General features: G+C 35.4%; 3 protein-coding genes across 10 annotated transcripts; 1 reads left to right on the plus strand and 2 right to left on the minus strand.

Moving 5' to 3' along the window:
- The first annotated feature begins 1,611 nt into the window (after positions 1-1,611).
- LOC129575169 (uncharacterized) lies at positions 1,612-6,195 on the plus strand. Its single transcript, XM_055458169.1, has 2 exons — positions 1,612-4,701; positions 4,777-6,195. The coding sequence occupies exons 1-2, from the start codon at positions 2,382-2,384 to the stop codon at positions 5,358-5,360; spliced, it is 2,904 nt and encodes a 967-aa protein (XP_055314144.1). The 5' UTR covers positions 1,612-2,381; the 3' UTR covers positions 5,361-6,195.
- Positions 6,196-6,868: 673 nt separating this feature from the next.
- Positions 6,869-11,765, minus strand: LOC129575171 (sialin-like). Of its 4 annotated transcripts, none has more exons than XM_055458177.1 (8): positions 11,734-11,765; positions 9,640-9,827; positions 8,805-8,935; positions 8,619-8,725; positions 8,426-8,555; positions 7,701-8,280; positions 7,375-7,619; positions 6,869-7,302 (listed from the first exon to the last, which is right to left on the minus strand). In XM_055458177.1, the coding sequence occupies exons 2-8, from the start codon at positions 9,656-9,658 to the stop codon at positions 7,057-7,059; spliced, it is 1,458 nt and encodes a 485-aa protein (XP_055314152.1). In that variant the 5' UTR covers positions 9,659-9,827; positions 11,734-11,765; the 3' UTR covers positions 6,869-7,056. The 4 variants fall into 4 exon arrangements, with proteins under 4 accessions (XP_055314152.1, XP_055314151.1, XP_055314150.1 ...); XM_055458176.1 differs by lacking the exon at positions 11,734-11,765 and adding an exon at positions 11,518-11,673; XM_055458175.1 differs by lacking the exon at positions 11,734-11,765 and adding an exon at positions 10,999-11,189.
- Positions 11,766-12,523: 758 nt separating this feature from the next.
- Positions 12,524-21,291, minus strand: LOC129575170 (sialin-like). 5 transcript variants are annotated; one of them, XM_055458174.1, is made up of 11 exons: positions 20,762-21,291; positions 19,393-20,659; positions 15,900-16,063; positions 14,785-15,021; positions 14,552-14,675; positions 14,262-14,443; positions 14,044-14,166; positions 13,783-13,939; positions 13,467-13,705; positions 13,298-13,390; positions 12,524-13,232 (listed from the first exon to the last, which is right to left on the minus strand). In XM_055458174.1, the coding sequence occupies exons 2-11, from the start codon at positions 19,433-19,435 to the stop codon at positions 13,161-13,163; spliced, it is 1,434 nt and encodes a 477-aa protein (XP_055314149.1). In that variant the 5' UTR covers positions 19,436-20,659; positions 20,762-21,291; the 3' UTR covers positions 12,524-13,160. The 5 variants fall into 5 exon arrangements, with proteins under 5 accessions (XP_055314149.1, XP_055314148.1, XP_055314146.1 ...); XM_055458173.1 differs by having other exon boundaries at positions 19,393-20,673; positions 20,762-21,281; XM_055458171.1 differs by having other exon boundaries at positions 12,524-13,390; positions 19,393-20,673; positions 20,762-21,277.
- Positions 21,292-22,500: the final 1,209 nt, after the last annotated feature.

Consider the following 22,500-nt stretch of genomic DNA (forward strand, 5'->3'; position numbering starts at 1 on the left):
AGAGAGAGAGAGAGAGAGAGAGAGAGAGAGAGAGAGAGAGAGAGAGACTCACAGAGATACATTGCTTGGTTCCATTTATGGTTCCGAATGCGTTTACGATTTATCTGTTTCGATTCGGTACGCGTGCGGTACGTTTATAATATAACTTTTTCCATGCGTTGCACTGTAATTCTTTCTCGTCGCCATCGACACATCTCATTCGCGCGGCGGCTCTTAAGTTTTATCGAAGAGATGCACATTCGGTACGTGTGATCGAACCGAAACCACTGATCAGATCGAACAATCTAATTGAGACGGTTTTGCGAGGCTCCAATATGTTTTTTTTGTATAAATCTTCATTCATTTTCCGAACATCGAAGTAGCTTCTTTTCATTTTTCATTTTTCAGTATGTAACTTACACGAAGGCTACCGTTCAGCGCTCACGAAACGCAGAAATCAATGTACAATGATTAATTCGTGTTCACATCAGTCGCTGATCACTGAGACCGAGTAATTCATTTGCGTCTTTTGCTCGGCACCGCGTAACTATCTTGATGGAAAGAAATAGAAACGGAGAGAGAGAGAGAGAGAGAGCGTGTGCGAAAGACAGAGAAGGCGTAGAAGAAACAACAACACACATGCATCTATAGCATCGACAATGGCTGCGGGTTTTGGAGGGAGCGCGAGTGGAAAGCACAACATCAAACAGCGTGCAGTGCATATAATGAATGTTCTCAGAATATGGGCGGCTCATCCTTTTATTGCTTTTTAATGTCATGTCATCAATAATCTAAAGATACCCACCGCTTCTCTTGTGTATAAACTGTGCGCGGCAGTGTTATCATTTTTTTTATATGCCTAATGTGATGCATTTCGAACAATTCACATTATTATTTTATTCTCAGAATCCATTTAATCGGCTTCCGATTGATTGCTCTAAACTAATGCGAATGAGAGTGATGGAATCGGTTCCTTCAATGCTCACTCTATGATGTTTTATTTTATTTTCTTTCAAGGCAACTTTCATCCGAAATTTGAAAAAAAGCGGTTTGTGATTACAAAAATTTCTTCACTGAATAACACAGACTGCATATTTACTCATGCAGAATCAAATCAGTTATTTAGCGCCCTCTGTATTCCAATTCCAAGCGCTTCGTTTCCGATTGTTCCATTTTATTCACCCATTGATTGTGTATTTCATTAGGAATTTCTGAACTAAAGGCCATCTATCGGATGGATTTCAATACTTTTGGCTCTAACACCCAACAATTTTATGATTTTTTTTTTCAGTTTTTCATTTAAAATATGAAATGAGGATTTATCGCGGTTATAGTCTCATTAGAATTGTAATTAATTTACAAATATCCAATCAATCGTTAAATTTTTATGTTACTCAATTGTCGTCGGTTATTTCGCGAAGTGACTATGCCTATGTTATTACTCTTTGTTTATTTTCGTTGTTTTTTATTTCCATTAAAATATAATTTAAAAACATAGATTTCAGTTCTGATAACATATTAAAAACATGATAGTTTTTCTTTAGCAGAAGGTATTGAAACCAATATGGAAAGTATTCAAAGTGTAGCGCTCGTTTCAAACTGTCAATTAGTTTCGAAATATCCCATCCGTTCACATTTGCTGAACTGGTTTTGGCTGGGCTGAATAAAACGAGACAGGGGAAAGGTTTTAACGACTAATAGTGTCATGGCTGCCGAAGTGACGCGCTGTGAAACCGAGCAAAATATCCAAAGTGAGCAAATCGTGAAATTAACTGAATATTGTGAATAGATTTATTTACAATTGGATTCGTGAAATGTGAAGCCGAACGCATCAAAAAATGAAAATAATATGGAAAAGTGATGAAAAAGTGTTAGAAAAACTAAAAATAACTCGAAAATTATACAAAATATGTGGTGTATTAATTTAAGCATGTGAACAAATAATTTGGCTTCAAAAAAGGAAATAAAATTCACAAGCATAGACGACAGCTTGGATTAAATGTGTAGAATCTAAGCATTTCGAAAACGATTAACTCGTGTTTTGATGTTTGTTTTGAGTTTTTTATTTCTCTCTCTCGTTCGGACTAATACAATCGGTAACATTTGCATTTGATATTTTACATGTTACGAGTGTGCTGAAAAAAATTCAATGGATTTGATATCGCATCAAAATGCTAAAAATTATGAACTCATGTCGAAAAAATCACAAGAAAAAGCATTCATATTACCAGGGTAAATCGAATGCTAAACCAAGTCGAAGAAATTAAACAATCAACATCATCAACAACATCATCAGTGTAAAAATCGAAAGGAAAACAATAAAAGTGTTTGTTTATGTTTTGAGATTGGTGATGTGATACGGCTGCGTGGGACTCATCGATATCCGACACACGACGACGAAAATGGAACGCTCACAAATCGTGCAGAAGTTTGCCACTGTGGCCGAACATGCAGAACAGTGTTATGATTTTGATATACAGGGCAATTTGGATACATTCTTTCGCTGCCAACGGAGTGATATCAATTTTAGTGAAGCGGCCTTTCTCATTTTTGACGCAGCACGTATTTATGGCCGAAAAGTGGATTATTTCGAACAAATTCTACTGGATTTTAATCAACGTAGTGCAACAAATGTGTCCAGAGCTCTGGCCGAACGGGAACGAGACGGTGAGAATGCAACAGGAGATGATGGCGGTAAAAAGAACAAAAAGGCAGAAGAACAGCGCGAGAAACGTGAACGAGAGAAAGAGAGAGCGTTGAAACGAGCTAAGCGTATGCTTAAAGTGACCAGCCGTGTGGAATTCAAACCAAAACCTTTCGAAATGGTTTCGTCGGAACAAATTTCACTGAATCTTCATGAGCAACGCAGTGAACTCGAATGCGAAGAAGAATTCGATCAGTTGCGAATGAAGAATGTCTTTCCGCGAATTAACGTGCTGCAGAGTAATCTTCAGAATAATAATACATTTTACGATAATCTCGGCATTGAGGAGACCGATTGTGATAATTTGGATTCGTTGCGTGACTTTCGAATATTCATGGACACCATTGACGAGCCAATATTCACACGACCCATGACTGGGAATCAAGCCGACCCAAAATACGAGCAAGAGTACAAACGATCAATGGAACGCGCCAATCAGAAGCATTCCAACATCTACCTGCCGGCCGATTACATCAAAGAGAACTATGGCATCACGTTAAAGGATAACAATGATTATTTGAATATGCTCAAGTACAATGAGGAAGTTGAACGGCTAAATCTTCGAAAATTATCCATTGAACAATTGAGCAAACTGAAGGTAGGCACTTATTTGAACAATATTTTGCATGGCAATAAACAAGATGGTAAAATTGCGGAACACGATTCTGGCATCGATTTGGATGATGACATGGATCGTGATTGTGAACCATCTGTGCCAGACTTCGATTGCGATAACACCAACGGATTCGATGAATTGAGCACATTGAGAGATGATCAGCGTCTGCAAATGACCGATCTAAGCACAAATGATGCATCCAAAGGAGATGCAGATATGCTCGACATTAGTGCAATTCTATCGGACGAAGCAATGGAACAATCATCCACCGCTGGACAATCACTTAACTCATCGAACGATGATCCAATGGGAGAACAATCAGTCAACACAACGAATGCAGATTCGGTGGCCGAACAATCACTTAACACGACAAATGCGACAAACAATTCAGAGTTGGAAACAAGCGTTGATGCAGCTAATTCAAGTCTAGAAACATCCAAAGAACTCGACGGGCGGATCAGTTCGCGCCAAAGTTTGGACGATGGCATCGGAGTTTCGGAATGCAATTCACCAACACGACTCGAAGATCTGGAAACATTTGAAGGCTTCAATTCAACGGAAATTGTTGGCTGCGTTGAAATTGATGAATTGAATGGAATGCTGAATGCAGCTGGTGAAGCCGTCATATTAAAAGCTAAAGTGCCTGAACTCGATACGAATATCTTTCAATTGCCAGAAAATCTGTTGCGTCGAAATAAGATTTTCGCACTAACGGAGGAGTTTGAATTGTGGATGGCGGGGAGAAAGCGAAAGTATGGTATGCTCAACAAAGACCCACCAAACTGCGGAAAACTGATCAAATTGAGCAATGGAGTCATAATACGATGTGACCCCGACAGTGATGTCGAAGAATTTTTGGGCTTCGACGAGAATAACGAGATGATAACGGCACCCAGTACAATCGTATTAGAACAAAACCCAGCTGTAATTGCCAATCGAACATGCTCTTCTGATTCAGGCATTAGTCCTGAGAAAACATTGAATACCGGCGATGAATGCAATCAATCGCCAACGAATGTGCCGAGCGGCACGGAGGAAGTCAATGGTTCGGGCGTGGCTGAATTGAACGGTACAATCGGCGAATTGAATAGTTCGGCAGACGGAACAATTACTGAGAGCCAAGAAACACTGAATGGTACAATTGAAAATGCAGAAGAATCTGTACAAGAGACTGATCTGAGTTTGTCTGACGCTAATGTTAATGCAAACTCCACTAAATTATTTAACGAAACCGCATCGATTGTAACGGGATTTGATTCGGGTTTTGGCGAGTTAGAAAGCCAATTGGAATCAAGCGCTGGACTAGATGACACAAATAATATGGAAGCAACTACAAATTTTGACACGGCAAAAGATGCAGAAACCAGAGAAACTCAACACGAAGATACTAAACCATTGGACGGTGAGTTTTATGATGAAATTACTTATTTCATTATTTGTACTAATATTTCATCTTTCTCACCATAATTTCCATTAGACTGTGAAGACGATCATATCGATGAAGATCCGAATGATGATCAAAAGGAGGAAACTGCACGAGCAGAAGGTTTTACTGATATGTTAGAGCGTGTTAGTAAATGGCATCAGATGCTACGTCCAGTACTGGCTAATTGCGAGAAGCGAAACAATTTTGACATACATGCACTGGGCACGGATATCATCGATATGTTCCCATCAGAGGAAGAAAGCAATCCAACTGAAATCAGTTTCACCGATGTGATGCAAGGACGCGACCAAACATACACAGCACGATACTTTTTGTCTCTACTACTTTTGACAAACACTAAAAATGTCCAACTAAAAGTCATGCATCCGGAGCAAAACGGTACGGTGATATGCTCGAAAGATGATATTCGAATTAAATTGCGATCACGAACGCGACATTTAGACGAAGTCAACAAAATCGATCAACATTTGAACGACCCAAAATCACGAGTGAACATCAGCAATTCAGGCAAGACGATAAACACGGAATACGGTGAAGACGACGCTCCAATTCAAAGTACTAGCAAAGCTGCTCACGGTAAAAAGACGGCACAAAAACGGAAACGGAATGCTTAATTAACAACTTTTAATTAATCTAAGAAAATATAAGTGAAAATGGAGCTACTGTTTATTAATATAAGAAAAATCCAACTCTAGCGTTAGGGTCTGTAATCATAAAATTAAAATGTTTTGTATACATGCAACAAACTGTGAATAGCGTGCAATTCAGATAGATTAGCATGAAAATTGGAAAAATGTATTTCAGGTTAAGAAAATGTGAATATGTAAAAAATTTGTTTATTTTGGGTTTTTGAAATACCCAAACTATGGAACATATTCAATCTAGTCTCGCTATTCAAGTTCAATTATTTTTTTAGCACCCAAATTGTTTTTTTTTTCATCCCAAGCACAACAAATGTCATAAATTGTAAAAGTATTTTAAGTCAACACAAACAAATTATCACAAACAAATCCAGACCATAAAAAACAACCGTTCACAAAAATATCATTCAAGCTTTAAATTATGAGGCTCTCTTTTACACTAATTTCAAACGAAGGGAATGTCATCGCATTGCATCACATCATTAGAATAGATTCCATTGCATTGTCGTAATTTACTGACCAATTTTAATTATAATTTATATCATTTTGCATGCATAAGTTCATTCACCGACTGACTTCGAAACTCGGATACCATATATAGAATTATGATAATTTAGCTATTTCATTTTCGTCTTTTGACCGATTCATTTAGACAAATTTGTTTCAGCGGACAAAGATTTTATAGAATGCATATTATGAAAAATTAGATTTTAGATCTGAATTGTTGTAGGCAATTTTATGTGCATTTTGAATGGAATGAATGTGAATCCATGGAAGAAAAAATAAAGAATATATTTTTGATGAGAAACAGACAGAATATTTCCCTGAAAATGCAAAATATGAAAGGTAATTTCTGTCTAAATAACGAAATAAAATGTTTGTTGCTTCTTATTCTAATGCAGAGTATGAGAACGTTTTTTTTTTGCTTTAAAGAAAACAATCTTAGGGACGAATAAATATCCCGTAGAGCCATAAAAAAGACAAATGTACTTTGAATTCTTTATATAAATTGTTAACCAAAAAATTATTTTTAGAGGAAAATATTGAAATATCAAAAGTTTCGTAGGAAAACAACGTGTGAAAATTATTTTATTCGTTATCTGCAATCGATAATAAAATATGCTAGCGCCATCTAGCGGAAGTGGCCAAAGTCATGGTCACCAATGGAGCAGCCAAGAAATTTCACCGTATTAGAGTATGTTTCACTCGTAGTATTGATGACAAGCAAATTGGAGTCCCGTGTGAAAAAGAAATGACTGACTGACTATAACTTCAGTTGACTTTAGTTGATTGAATTTATATTTTTGTTCTAAGAAAATCACTTGGTCCCAAATGAAGCAACTTAGATTGACTTGTAACTTCAAATGATTTCAGTTAACTATGATAGACTTACACTACACTTTGTACTGAAATGTCAATCAAAGTAAGTCATTTTTGTCCCAAATTAGTTAACTGACTGCTCAGTTACTATTTTTTCACACAGGGTCTTTGCAAGAATTGTACATTACACTGCACAGTGCACATGCACATTCATTACAATTATTACATCAGAAAAAATCGGAGAAAATAAATTTTAAATATTTTATTATGATCGTTTCGCGCGGGTGCTAACTTTCTAGTGGTTTTTTTAAAATCGTATTTTCTTCGATAATTTCATTCCAAGAATTATTTAGAGTTTCGTTGCTTCATCTTGAATAATTTTCTCCCCATTTTCACCAGTTTCGTGGCTTTTTTTCACTTGCGGCTCTTGGTGTTCTTGTGATGGCTCTTGTGATTCTTGTACGGTGATAGCTGGTTTATTAATTGCGTTCCAGCTCTGCACTTTGGCTGTTCCAAAGAACCAGAATAAAAACGCGGGTACAATATATCCGAAGCCTCCAACTATGAACATTGCGGACCAAGGATCAAACCCATACTGAATTTGAAGAAAAATACACATTTAATTAGACTTTCTTTCGATTATATTGAATTTTAAATAAAAACTTACTTTTGGTCCATATTGTTCAAATATATTTTTTAAAAGTGGTCCAAAGAATCCCGAAGACAATCCAATAAAATTTATAATCGAATATAATGTGCCCGCATAGTTGGGAGCTAGATCCTGGGTATTCTGAAGATTAGTCAGAGTAGCTGCTCCATTGAAACCGAGCGAAGCTGTTAGAATAGATATGATTAGAAAGGTATCGTTGATATAGGGAATCACTAATAGTAAAGCGCCAGGAAGGATATGAGCTGAAATTAATGGATGAAAATGTTAAAAATACATTGTATTCATCAGATTTTGAAAATATTTGCGGGAAATTTCTAACTCACAAAAAATGCAGAAAGATTTTCGAATAATTGTTGGATTTGTGCGATTTCGCAAGCAATCACCAATCCAACCGAACAGGAATCCCATCAAAAACCGGGCCAAATGTGGTAAACTTGAATATATACCGGAGCTCTTCAAATCGAATCCAAGTGAACTGTTCATGAAATCTGGTGCAATGGTCAGCAAAAAGAATAAACCCCACAGATTGCCGTAGTGAAGGATGATGAGCGCAATGAAGGGAATTGACATAAATATTTTGCCATACGGTGGCACTTTTTTCTCCTTGGAAACAGTCGATCCAAGTGAATTTTCGATGTATTGCACTTCTTCCTCGCTAATGAAGTGATGTGAGCGTGGAGTTCCTGAGACCAGAGCCACCCAAAGTATTGTAATAATTAGCACGAGCACTGCTTGCCCATAGAAAACCGTACGCCAGCCGTAGAGTCCGGTGATGATGCCAGTTAATTGGAATGTAAACACTGTACCCAAATTTCCTCCAAGCAATGCCGCAACGAATTTACCCTTTTCATCGGGTGGAGCCCATTTTGATACGACACTATGGAGCGCTGGAAAGAACACACCCTGTTTTTTTTTAAAGAAGAGATTTATGATTGGTTCAAGAAAATATTCGGTATTATCCGCCAAACACTTATTCAAACCTCTATTATATTCAGCCAGAGTTTGGCGGTGTTAAATAAAATAAAAATAAAAAAATTATGTCTCTTACACCAGCAACGCCGAGAATTAATCTATTCGCATAAAGTGCCCAAACCGAAATGTCAGACATAGCTGGGGTTAAAGCCGTTAAAATTAAACTGATAATCAATGCAATAGTAGTTGTCAGCGGTCCCCCAAACCTAGAAAAAATTTGAAGTTAGAAACATTATTTGGTAATGGTAAATCTTGTCTCTAGCTTGTACCATTCGGCAAGAAAGCCTGCAGGGAATGTTGATACACATGATCCAGCAAAAAAGGCGCCCAGCACCAATGATTGTTCCGATTTCGTCCAGTCATACCGCGGTCCAAACTGATAACATTCGAATACAATGCAATGTCTTTAAACGGTCATTGAAATCAAAGGACACTTCAAATCATTCGACACTTACGTCTGGTTCAACTTTGCCGGTCTTAACCATTGCAAGCATACCAATGGCAATATTAGCGCGCACCATGTACGCAATGAAGCATATCAAAAATGCCATTACACCAACCGATAATCGCACCGGTAAACACGTGCCTAAAACACATACGTTTTATTTATTATTACAATCGTGATCAATTCATTTTTGTTTTTCGTGGGTAAATGTTTACGTTGCATAACAGTTGAACATCCCAAAATGCTCACACGTGAAGTGGTTTTTTACGATTTCTAAAATTATTTTACTAACAAAAATAGGAATTGTTTGTTTGCCAGTAAAAATTTCAAGATCAACAGCCAACGATAAGATCTTGTTTTCGCTTTATTGTTATTGCAACACAGTGAAGCGCAATGGTAATAAATTCAGCAAATCCAAAACCGTTCAGAGTTCAGTTTGCATTGCTCTTGTCCTTATCGGAAGATCACTGACTTGAATCATGAGAACGAAGTTTATCTGAGAAATGCCATTTCCAACATTTGGGTAAACCTAAAGCATTTACTTATACTTACAAACTATACCGTATAGATGCCGTTAGAGCATTTATTGCTGAATATTTTCCATTTACAGCGCACTTTGTTGTTATTGGCTGTATGAGTATGTATCTTTTTTTTTTTTTTTTTTGAATGTTTGAATGTTTATTACGAATGATCTTTCTTTTGTTTATACAGTGAATATGTTTTGAGGCTATGAGAATCAGTCTTTCGACTATACAACATATGATATTTTTCTTATGGTCTACGGTGGATATTAATTAATATAATTGTGAAAATTGGCAGAGTATGTAACTTTGTCGGTTACTTACATGAATTTCTTGTACGCATCTTTTCAGAAGAGTTTTTTTCCTTCCTAAATCAACTGTTACATGCAAAGTATCAGCTCTTTGGAAAACGACCCACTTTTGGCGGTGAACTTCTCAACTCTCACTGTTTGAATCACAAATGCTGTATTGTTTCATCAATTCCATAAAGCACATCTATTGATACTCAGAATCTGCAATAAAATTTAAAAAAACAATCAGATTTCATTTCTTTTGTTTCAAATGTTCTGGAGTTTGCTTTGTTACAATTCTTTTTAATTTAATTTTTTGACACCAACTTGGAACAAAAACTGGATTTGCATTCTGTTCAGTACAGTTTGGTTACAGTGTTTTCAATTGATCTTCGATTGGTTGCCAACATACTTGAATATACTTCGATAATGGTTTGTTCATGTTTTTTTTTTGTATTGTTTTTGATTGTTTAACAAGAAAATAACACAATAATCGTTCAACGTGACTGACAAATGAAGGAAACGTGATTGTGTATTAACGCCGCAATATAATTCAAAAAGCACTTGGACATTTTTTCTAGCTTTCGATTTAAGAGGCGATACCGTAAAAAATAGATAAATATTTCGAACTAATAAGTAAATAGTCCACATGATGTGTGCAAGGTGAAAATCGTATTTGTGCCAGTAACTATTTGAATGTAATACTTTCTATTGGTTTTTAATTAGAAATTTCATTTTTGAGGAAAACCACCAATCGCTCGGTTTTTGGTCATTAAAATTTTATTGGACGATGTACATTAAATTGCAAAAGTTTGAAACCACTGGCATTTTCCATACAAAATAATAATACTTTTTGGAATGATGCATTTTCTAATTTTTGGGCAACATATGAAATAAAGAGTAAGCCAGCTTTACACTGAAAAAAATGTACGAGGACCTAGGCTGTATCCATTTCAATTTGATGTGATTTCCTTTACTTTTCATATAAAATCTACCATTTTGAGAACTTTAGAAAATTCAGATCTATTTCTGTACCTCTGGAATTTTCACAGGTTACTTAAACACTGTGCACAATATCGATCTCGGTCTCTCCGAAATATGTTATTTGATTCTCTTTTGGTTCACTGATGAAATTCTATTTTGTAGTGAAAAATATCAAGTGCTCTCAAACTTTTACGGGCTAGTGTATTTCGAATTGTTCGTAATTACTAAAGTTTGAACATTAGCTTGTAACAGTTCACGTTTTCAACCAGTTGGAATGCTCATTAACCAGTCTAACGAAACAATAGAAAACATGATTTGAGCACATTTACCACAGTTAGGATCTTGTTTATTATATCATTCTTATCGTCGGTTAAAATTTGTGAATTCTACTAAAATTGTCAACATTTACCTCTCTTTCATTCAACTATTGAATATCGATTCGCTTACACTATAATTCCTAACGTAATTTCCTTAATATAGCAACCAAACTGTTGAAATAATATAATTTATTCTTTGAATTGCGGGTCAAAATTAAGTTTGAATTGAAAATCGCCCTACTTGTTAGTACCCGTCATTGAGACGATTCAAGCGAGTCTGTTCGAAAGAAGAAGAAAAACACCAAAATATAGGCCAAAGTAAACAATTGTCAATAAGAAAATATAATCTCTCGTATTCAATTTGGAAACAATTAAAATCACAGTACAAATATTCAATTTTGTCGATGTGATGCATACAGAAAAGATCGGTAAGTATGTATGTCATTACATACTAACACAAACGTTGCAAACATGTGTAAACAACGAAAACAAATGTGTGTTTCAATGCGTATTCTTCACAAATATTTTTATCACAGTTATCAAATGTGTGTGACGACAAATTTCTACGTTTTGGACGCATAACCGTCGTCCATAAATTCAATGTATAGCACCTTTCAAATATGACAACGATATCGATTTCGATGTCCATTCCAAATAACTGATTCAAATAATTCAATGAATTACTTTTTTACTTTACACTTTGGTCTCAAAACAATTAACCAGTGGGACTGGTGAACATTTGCTGGACAAAAAAATCGATTAAGAGAAAATGTTTTGATATCGCACAAAAGAAGATGATATTTTTGTCTTAATGAGGGGATACTTACACTCTCTTCCGCGCTAAGAATTAATGTAACAGAATCGTAATTGTATTGTAAACACGAAATGAATATCAGAGTTATCTCTCATTAAATTAGCACGATATCCAGTGATAAGCACATCTTTCTATCGTGATAAAATGATTACAGAATTTATAAAAACTTCAAATTCGCTTCCTTCCATTGATTGAATGTCAGATCTCAGCTGTAAAAGTTGTCGGGACAAGGTGTCTCAGTAATATGTGGTCGTTTTCCTCATAGCCGTAGCACGTCTTATATGTTGAGAGTATTCTTGACTGCCAGCGCCATCTATGTGCTTTACAGGCGCAATGTGTTAGTATATGTTTGACAGCTTAGTCAAGAACCATTTCTAGCGAAGTTACAAACAAAAATCAGTTTGATGTACGAGGCATGGGACGTAGCCAGGATTTTTCCCAGGAAGGGTGGTTCCACTTTACCCAGTGATAACTTACCCCGAAAAAACAACTATTCCGAGAAAAAAAAACCGGGGATGCCCTCGGAAGTTTCCAGAGTTATTGGTCAAAAACCTAAAAAATTCGCGAAAAATCGAAATTTCAAAAAGTGGTCCGATTTGGATGAAAATTGGTGCACAGCACAAATGGAATAATAGAAGAATTTTGGCATTTAAACTGGTCCAAAAAACTGATCCGAACTGGTCCAAAAATAGTTTTTTTACAATTTACAAAAAAATAATATTTCCTCATAAGAGTCGTTACAAGGTATTAAATGTTAACGCCTTCCTATTTAAAAAAGAAAAGAAAAGTCAAACAACCAGGGGTAGGTTTCGTTCTTAAGATTATTATTTAATTTACAAAGATATCGCTTTTGGTAAAATCTATAGGCTAAAGTACAATACATCAACAGAAGTGACAAGGATAGATACGGACGACATTACAAAATGAATTCAGATTTAACGCATTCAATCGACGAATGATTACTTCATGGAAATCTGGTTATATCATTTGTAATCTATCACATCAAAGAAAAAAATACTGAAAAGTTCAACGTTATTTAAATCACATAGACAGTAGCGCCACTATCGAGTGGCAACCATCATATAGATGGTTACTATACGACCATCATTGTAAAATTGACATTCCTCTTTGCAAGATAATTAAAAAAAACAATAAAACAAACAAGGTGTAAACATAAAAAAATACTAGTAGATCAATCAGTCAACATGCCATAAAATACTTTGTCTCCTTGCTTCGATATGAAATGTTGTCCATCATTACATTGTTAGGTCTAGTTGAATCGTTCAATTTTCGTTCGACTTGACAAAAAACAAAACCAATTTATAAATATACGCTAATTCACTCGACGAAAACTTGAATTTGAATACACAACCCGTAAGCGATGGAAACTATCTCTTAAGTCCTAAACATTATATCGCTATCAAATCACATTATCGGAAATTATGCCTGTTGTTGCACGGTATCATCGCTTGTTTTTTCGTCGGTCTTTTTCGGTTCATTCCAAGGTTGTACCTGAAGCCATACAAATTAAATATGTAAATGAATAGAATAATTCGTTTTGATGCTTCAATGAGTACCTGTCCACTGCCAAACAAAATGAAAACAAAGGCTGGAATTATGTAAGCAACTGCGGCAATGATGAATATTATACTCCACTCTTCAAGGGTATTCTGAAATAATAAAATTTATGAATGACAATTTGTTGAAACTTCTTGTTGTTTCTCTCTCGAAATCAATATGACTCACTTTTATAGAAAAGTGACCAACCACCATGGGTGTCAAAAATCCAGTCGTGGTACCGATGAAGTTGATCACACCGTACAAAGTGCCCGCATAATTTGGAGCTAAATCTTGACTATTTTGCAAATTTGTGAGTGTCGATGCACCATTGAAGCCGAGCGATATCGTGATCACAGCTACACACCAGTATGGATGATGACCAACATACGCCAATCCAATTAAACACAAACCAGGCAAAATATGTGCTGAAAATCGGACAAATCAACACTCATATAAATAGACGTTCTAATTTTTGTTCACAATGTGAATATTCTTCACTTACAAAATAAACAGAACGATTTGCGGATCGAAGTCACTGACATCACCTCAGATTTTGTCAAAGCATCACCAATCGAACCGAATATGAAACCGGAGAACAATCGCGCAAGGTACGGAAGACTTGCTAATATACCCGCTTGTGCAATATTAAAACCCAATACCTTGAATATGAAAAATTTTGTTGAGAAATTTGGTTTCAAAAAATTGATTATCATAGTAATTCTTTAATGAATTGTGTCATTGAGAAAATAACGAAAACTCTTACCTCGCTCATGAATTTTGGTGCAGCTGTTATTAAGAAATACAATCCCCACAGATTACCGTAGTGTAAAACTGTCAAAGCGAGAAATGGCACCGATGTCAGTAAATTGCCGAACGGTGGCATGGCCTGAACATGAAATGAATCATTTGATGTGAATAAAATGAAACGTAGTAACAAAAGGGAGTTTTGTTATAAAATAGATTATTTGTAAAGACACATACCTTTTTCTTGGAAATATTTCCACCCAGTGCTTTTTCAATGTGCTCACGTTCAGTTTGATCAATACGTGGATGCTGTCCTGGTGAATCATATATGAACACAAACCACAAAATCGTTACAACCGCCGTTATGATAGCTGGCACATAAAATGCATAAACCCAACCCAATGTTTCGGTTAAAATTCCTAGAGAAAAAACAGCATGTATATTTAAAAATGGTCAACCCAATGAAATTTTCACACATTTTAATGTTTTAGCACACAGAGGAAAAAACTGAAGAGAACAAAATTTACCCGCAAGAGGCCAGGTGATCACTGTCCCGAATGTTCCACCCAATAATGCTGAAATAAACTTCCCCCGTTCATCCGGCGGTGCCCATTTTGAAATGAGATTGTGCAGTGATGGATACAAAACTCCCTATGATTTAAAGAAATCCAAAAATTGTAATTGATCAATACAGAAATCGTTGAAATCTGTGAAAACTGATGATTTCAATGGAAAATACTCGATTTAAAATAACACCTACAGCTAAAACGCCGGTGATAAGTCGAATGCCAAAGACAAACCAATAAGAGATTCCAGCTGCGATTGGTGTGAGTGCTGTAATCACAGCACTGCCAGCCAGCGTATATCCAACGACTGCGCGTCCGCCAAGCCATTCAGCTAGTATGCCTCCAGGTAAAGATGTCACCAAATAGCCCCAAAAATAGGATCCAAGCAAAAAACTCTGCTCAGACGCTGACCAATTATAACGCGGTCCATACTATTCAATTATTGCAAAAAAATAAAAATCAGTTTATTCATTGCTCTTGAATATAGGCTTTGCTATTTGTTTTTTGTATTGCAAAGCAAACGGCTAACAACTAACGGAATTTCTCATTGTGATGTACATTTGTTTAAAATGAAAAATAACGTTCATGTTGTGATTCATAATCTCAATAAGTATCATATAGAAGCAAGTAATTGAGCGCAAAATCACAATTGTCACAAATAATTGCACATGATCATCTGATAAGCAATTCGTAATTTTCCACATTTTGGAGGAATAAAAATGGGAATTAAAAAATAATTGAATAATTAGCTAAAATTGTGGAAAACATTCAAAATTATAGAAATATTCCATTGATAACGAATCGCTGAAAAATAATTGTTTTTAAAAGCAAATCGTTTGGAAAACGTAGTTAGAAATCATATTCCTCCCAGGCTGCATCGCATCTGACGTAAACACTCAAAGGAGAAAAGCAGAAAAAAAACAATCGATTGATCAAGAGTTGTAGGAGACAAACGTGATTCGAATAAATTTTTTTTCATGTCATGCGATCAAAATTACCACATTCGAAAATTGTAAATGGAGACTCGTTGACAATACTGCTTTTTTATCGTATTTACGTGATTTCCATTGTACCCCAGCGATTTGACAATGTTCGATCAAACTAATCATATGGTTTACACGGATAACGATCGACAATAAAAACATTTTTACACCAATCGATCAAATGTTATGATTAGACTTGTCGTGTCGTGTCGTGTGGTTTATCATATGAAAATCAGGAACACACGTGAAACTAGCTTTTTGTCATAGAAGCATGAATTGGATTCATGGCGCCGGGCGAACTATTTTCTATTTGTTTGATTACTTACATTTGGCTCAACGATAGCCGTTATGTTGTCGTCTCCGATCATTTCGACTTCTTGATGATGCACCATGGCTAATATGTTGATGGACATGTTCACACGCAGCATATATGATACGAAACATGATGCAAATAACATCAAACCGACGTACAGGCGCGTTGATATTTTGCCTGTGAATAACAGAAAAAAAAGAAACAGAAAATGACGTCAAATGGATTGAGAACGAAGAAAATGAAACACTTGCCAAAATTCCGAAATTCTGGTTGTGAGATCAATGTAATATAAAGTTTGAGAAACGAGACTAGCTTATTAACCCTCAACTGCATAAGCCCGCCTTTTGGCGGGCATCATTTAAACACCTGTATAATGTGAATCGTACGGCGGATGACATTGCTTCAAGGGGAATTTTTGTCTTTGGCGTCATTTGTCTATGTCGTACGATTGGTGAGTTATAAACAAAAATGTGCACGAAAACGAAAATTTGACAAAATAAATTATTCGGTTTCCAAATTAGACATATTTTTGACACTTTTAAACAATGGATTTCATTGTTCTCTGACTTATTTCTATCGCATTTCCTGACTAAACCATGGAAAATCTAGGATTATGAATATTTTTTTCGTTATCTATGGCCAAAAATCAACCAAATACCAGTACTCCTAGTCCTAGGAAAAATTCATGCAGTTGAGGGTTAAAGGTGATAATTGAAAACTCAAAAATCTCTGACGGTTTTTTCTTTCTCTTAACACCTGAAATATTGTTTGTCTTAACACTTGATAATGTTGATTGAAGTTATGATAAAAATGGTCAAGTGTGTTCAACAAAAATTCAACATTATTTTTCAGCAAATTGCCGGGTTTGATTCAATTCTAAATTTCCCAAATAAATGTCGTTCAGAAAGCGACAAAAACTGACAAAACTAGTTTTCCAAAGTACCAAATGAAATTATCACTGTCCTAATGATGTGTATGTGCAATTTATCGAGAAATATTTGATGAAGCAATAAAAAAAAATTACGTTGGCCGAGTGTCGATTAGCATACAGTGAACTAATCACAAAATCATAATTTGTGTTATAGTTTAAATTGCACGTGCAATTTCTATATATCAAAATCCGATTTCATTCATTTCAGTAACCTAATGAGCTAACACTCGACATACTCGTATGTCACCTTTTATCGTGGATCTGATTTTCCTATTTAAAACCAGATTAGTTCAGTTTGGCGGAGATAAACGTAAATGAAATTCTTCTGAAATCGTAATCATATATCGAGTATATTGTGTTAATATGAAAGTTCAACGTTAAAAAATCACGGCTAGTTAACATGATTATTTGCCGCTTCTAATCGATATAAAAATTGTTTGCCAATGAAAAAGCCATTGATTTAATCCAAATTGTTAGGGAGGAAAAAATTAAATAAATGCCTCTTGGAACTAATTGAATTAATCACAATACGCTAATATTCTATAATTCATTAATTGAAAATAACAACATCTGAGTGCACAACGTGTAATGAAATCGAGAAAAAAAAATAATTGTCAGACAAATAAAAAGTCAGTTTAGTGATTTCTTTTTACTGAAAACGACTCACTAGAACATACCGTTGCCATTTCAATTGACTGAGCGCGCGTTTACATAATTGAGGAAGATTAGAAACAAAACAAACGGGCACTGGCTATGAACATTCTACTGGCTGAAGTGGCTTCAGTTCGGACACCGTGCTCAATACACGCACATATTTCTTGATATCGTATGCAGTACATAGACAATCACGCAATGTTGTTGTTGTTGCAAAACAGACAAAAACTACGAAATCAAAATCAAGTTCAAAACTATTATTACGAATTTGATGAGTATCTATTTCACTCTTTCGCTGTATTTTAGTCACAACAACAATTGTCACGTGGATTTTTGTGTTGATATTGTTGTTAACTTCGTCGTTGTTGTTTTTATTGTATATAGAGATTTGTAATTGAGAGACATTATGCGACATTTATTTCAAAGTTAAACAGGTACGAACTGGTCGATTTGTAAATGAAACAATGAAAAAAAAAGATGACAAATTGACAGACCGATAAAAAAAATAATCATAAATAACGTGCTATTTGAGCAGGAGGTAATCGCGTCACGAGCCACTTCTGAAACTAACTTATGCAAATTAATTGTATTCTTTTCGTTGACCAATTAATATTGGTATGGTAACGACCAAGTCAGAATTCCAGTTATTTGTTCCGTCGCATGGATTGCGGTTTTAGCACACTTTTTCTCTCTCTTGTCTTCATTTGTCGGTAGAATAGATCACTATCGATGAGACCGAATTTACGTAGGATGCGTTGAAATGTGTCGTCAAATCACAACTAATTTTGTCTTGAGCATTATGGTGATGGCATTTCTCAACAATATTTCTTATCGTGTTTTACCTTCTGATCCCATTCAAATTTGATCGAGTGTTATTCAAATTGAGAACTGGTCATAACGTCATTTGCTCACGTCAATCCGCGTCTATCCAACATCCTTGCTCCAATTACTCGGTTTGAGTATGGAGAGAGGGAGCCAAAGAATACGCAAATTTGCAGTAGTAGGTAAATCATTGAAGTCTGCTGACGAATGATCCATAAATTAATTTCGGAAGATTATCAGAATCATCTGATGAAAGATGTTCAATATCGATGCACAATTTGTTCACATCTGATTGAAAGTTGAGTATAATAAGAATAACTAAATTCAAATGCATATTTCCCACTTTTCGTTTCAATCATGACTTTTGTTGGAAAAAAATTTCAAAAACATTTATAGAAAAATGAATTGCGCTATGGGCATTGGGCAGTAGCATGAGGAAAAAAAGTCAAAAATAATTTGAGATAAAAAATTATATCAGTTCCAGGCTCTATCTTTCTATTTCATTATGGTCTAAAGGTTCAATGCAATTGATCGATTCTGTGGGAAGAAATGTTGAAAAGGGACATCGAAAAAGTGGAGATGAAAGACTTTCGATTCTGTTTTGCGTGCGTACATCGATGTCAAAAATATTCCACGCCGTATTTTGAGCATTGGCAATTGTGTAAACATTGGAGCAAAGCGCATAGTGGAAATGTCCATTGAAGGCGCTTACTTGATTTGACGGTTTATTTCCTTGAATTTCTATGGATTCTTGGTGCTTTGACAGATTTAATCATCGTCCAACATAAACAATTCGTTTAATCACGTATGCAAATACAAAAATAAGTCAGCGGAAAAGTGCCAGTCTATTCGCATGCATCGTAACCAAAATAAGTGGATAAATCGAGTATTCGTTTTGTTTTCACATATTCTCAGGGTCAACTCAAACTTTGAACAAGAAAACAGAGCAACAACAATAAACATGCACAGTTAGAACCATTTGCCACATGCCGAAAATTGGACATGATGAAGCAAGCAAAGAGTACCAAAAAAATGCGTCCCCTTAATTTGTTCTCATTCGTGAGTCAGATTTTTGTAAATAACTGTTTCTGCTACTTACCGCCGAGTGAACAGATTTGCTTCTGTGGTGCCACGAAAACCATGTTGTTTGATTAGATTCGCAGAAAAAAAATTGAACCGAAATGATTTATTTCAATTTACTAGCACTGATGATTTTGCACAAAATTCCAAAAACGAAAGAGAAACAAAAACGGAAAATCTGTCCAAAACCGAAACGTTCATTAGATAATCAAATGTCTTATATTTTCGTTTATCACACACCAGTTATTTATTAGTTCAACTTCACCATTATGATCAATATAGACAAGACTTTTTTTTTCTTCCTTGTTTTACAACAAAATCAAGTTTCAATCACTTTAATTTGCGAAACGATTTAAAATTTGAATTCAACGGTAAACGAAAAGAATTTTAAAAAAATTATACAAAAAAACAAAAACTAAACCACTATTTCAATAAATAGACAATAAAAGAAAATGAAGAAAAAAAACATTCACAATGATGTTGATCACTCATGAACTTAAAGAATTTTGAAAATGTTTTGCAAAAATGCCGTTTTTATCATAGACGAGCTCTGATGAATATAATCGAAGCGCAGTGTGAAAACAAGCGACGAGCCGAAAGGCGTTTAGTTTGAACACAGCGTTTCAACTGAACCCAATACATGATATTTATGGGAATTATAATGCCTTTTCTCTGGTTGTTTTTTCTTCGTATTTTGCATTTCATTCGTCGCTTCGTTCCTTTCCACTTCAACAGAAATTGTCACAAATAATCACAGTAACTCTCCGAACTATCCGTAAAGTAACATCTCACACAATCAGTCAATACATACAAAGAATTTCGCCCCAAAGTTTAATGTCAGCATCGTGATACGTCTACGTGCGTATAGTATCGTGGTGGTGGTAGTGTGCTTAACTCACATTGTATTCACTTCGGATACAATGTATACGATGATTTTGTCGTTTAGTTTGGTTCTATCGTTTCGGTTATCTATTAAATTCGATAATTAGGCATGTGTTCTGTTGCTCATTTTGTGTGTTTGTGTGTTGATTTAGATTTCGGTGTCCAGCTGAGATGCGATGCGATTCTTCCTATTTGCACTCTGATTGTCAATATAGCTGTCTCAGTTTATTTTGAATGTATATTCTCCTTCTGCTCATCTATTTGTTTGTGTAGATTCTAAATGCCAACTTTAAACGAACCAATTTCCTTTTGTAATCAACTTCTAATGAACGCACACACACACAACCAACGAATAGTTTTTGCTTTTTGCTCTGCTGATTCACGTAAAACAAATGTTAAGTTCACTGAAACGTGCAAACTGCAATTAAATAATGACTTTTAGATGTTTTCGCTCGATTTGTCGGCACAGATTATGTATTTGCCGGCAACTGATACGTCCAACTTACTGCTGATGAGAATTTGAAAAAAAATATGCACATTATCGGTCGACCGTTCGGTCGATAGGTACACGGAATTGTACGAAATGCCGCAGAATTGATCACATCAGATATCGTATTACAGTCGAATGGAAGAAAACAAAAGAAGAAGAAGAAAAAACAATAATAAATATTTGTTTTAAATAACAATAAAATAATCGGCTATATGCAACTGATCGCAATTTCAGCTTGGTATATTTCTATCGTTACAAATCGTCTGTCATAGCCCGAAATTGCTGTACAATAATTTCTCTCTTCACGTTGATTCGGTAATGGTCACATTTCTTTCTTCTTCTTTTCGGAAAATTGTGAGAGCGTTGCATGGATTTTACTAGCAACATTTTTCTTGCATAAATTTTTGATGTTTTGTCGAAATCAGCCACTGAATATACTTAATTGTTTTGTACGTGTCGTATTTTTTGTTTATTTGTGCGCCAAATTTACGATAACTAGAAACTGTGTGTTCACATTTTGGCTCATTGTTTACTACCAATCACAGTAGAAAGAAGAGGCATGCGAAGAGAGTGTCAAGTGTGTTTGCGCAATGTTTGATATGCGTATTGAAAGTGAGGTGTCAAATAAACTGAACCATTTTTTTTTCAACAACACTTTGCGATGCAAAACTCTCGGTATTTAATTTCTTTTCGGGCCGTAAAACTGATTTTTCTTTGAATCGATTATGATGACGATGACAGCCGAACAATATTTAACATAATTCATTCGTGCAATTTTGTCATACACAAAAAACGCACACATCGATTGTCAAAGTCGTGTACATTACAAATGCCAATATTGACACATCGAATTTACTAGCGCTATATGCCAGCTACACTAAACCATGACTAGATTATTTCGTATGTGGCTATTGTTTTTTCCGGCTATTTTCCATTTGTTTCGGTCAATTGGATGAATTAAATGCGATTTATTTATTTTCTCGAATTTCACACGATTCAATGTGATTTCAACGGGCGCACAATTCAATGCGCGAAACAATGGCGCCCCAATGTTCCCATAGGCAAGGCTGAACATTCGGATTATTTGAATCAATTGAAAAGTGACGACTTCAAAGCACGCGTGCAATACTGTTTTGTTTTGTGTGAAACAATCGAACCATACCAAATTTTCCATCAAATTATCACTTTTTCTCCAAATCAAACAGTAAACAAAACATACCGCCTCAGATCGAAAATTTATGCACATGGAAAAATACTGGGTGTATGAATTTGAATGGATCCGAATACTTTACTATCGTCATGGTGTGCTAATTTAATATAATTGCAATTTGCAACTATCCACGGATCGAATTATTCGAATTGATTTGGGCAACGTTTAGCCTCCCTCGGGCGTAAAGATACCAAAGCCAAGAATCGCACACAATAAATCGGTCATCAGTTTTTCGAATCAATTTGTCAATATAAATCAAAATATTCCACATATTTCCGGCCAATCTACGACATTCAAGCTATTCAACTCAATTGCATATCAATAAGGCAGAAGAAACAACTACAAAAATGTTTGCGATAAATTTTTAATCGCATTTATTCAAACTATGTGCGTGCTACCAAGCATGTGCTGCGGTCAATGTGCAACAATGTCATAATGTTTTTAGTTGAAATAGTCAATTTATTCATATGAAGACATTGGCATTGAAAATTTGTGATTAGAAACGCAAAGCAAGGTCCAAAATTCTATTCTGGAATTGTTTTTGG

This window comes from Sitodiplosis mosellana, unplaced genomic scaffold, assembly GCF_009176505.1.
Source record: "Sitodiplosis mosellana isolate CC-2019 unplaced genomic scaffold, AAFC_SMos_1.0 Smas_scaffold_6166, whole genome shotgun sequence".
NCBI lineage: Eukaryota > Metazoa > Arthropoda > Insecta > Diptera > Cecidomyiidae > Sitodiplosis > Sitodiplosis mosellana.

What these genes read in the sequence shown, in the direction of transcription:
- LOC129575169 (XM_055458169.1), top strand. Translation starts at nt 2,382, where the DNA reads ATGGAACGCTCACAAATCGTGCAGAAGTTTGCCACTGTGGCCGAACAT. An exon ending in AGATACTAAACCATTGGACG is followed by an intron (nt 4,702 to 4,776) that starts GTGAGTTTTATG and finishes AATTTCCATTAG; the next exon opens with ACTGTGAAGACGATCATATC.
- LOC129575171 (XM_055458177.1), bottom strand. An exon ending in GCAGGCTTTCTTGCCGAATG is followed by an intron (nt 8,556 to 8,618) that starts GTACAAGCTAGA and finishes AATTTTTTCTAG; the next exon opens with GTTTGGGGGACCGCTGACAA. An exon ending in AAAATCTTTCTGCATTTTTT is followed by an intron (nt 7,620 to 7,700) that starts GTGAGTTAGAAA and finishes CATTAATTTCAG; the next exon opens with CTCATATCCTTCCTGGCGCT.
- LOC129575170 (XM_055458171.1), bottom strand. Translation starts at nt 19,435, where the DNA reads ATGGTTTTCGTGGCACCACAGAAGCAAATCTGTTCACTCGGCG. An exon ending in GCAAATCTGTTCACTCGGCG is followed by an intron (nt 16,064 to 19,392) that starts GTAAGTAGCAGA and finishes TGTTATTCACAG; the next exon opens with GCAAAATATCAACGCGCCTG. An exon ending in CGGCTATCGTTGAGCCAAAT is followed by an intron (nt 15,022 to 15,899) that starts GTAAGTAATCAA and finishes ATAATTGAATAG; the next exon opens with TATGGACCGCGTTATAATTG.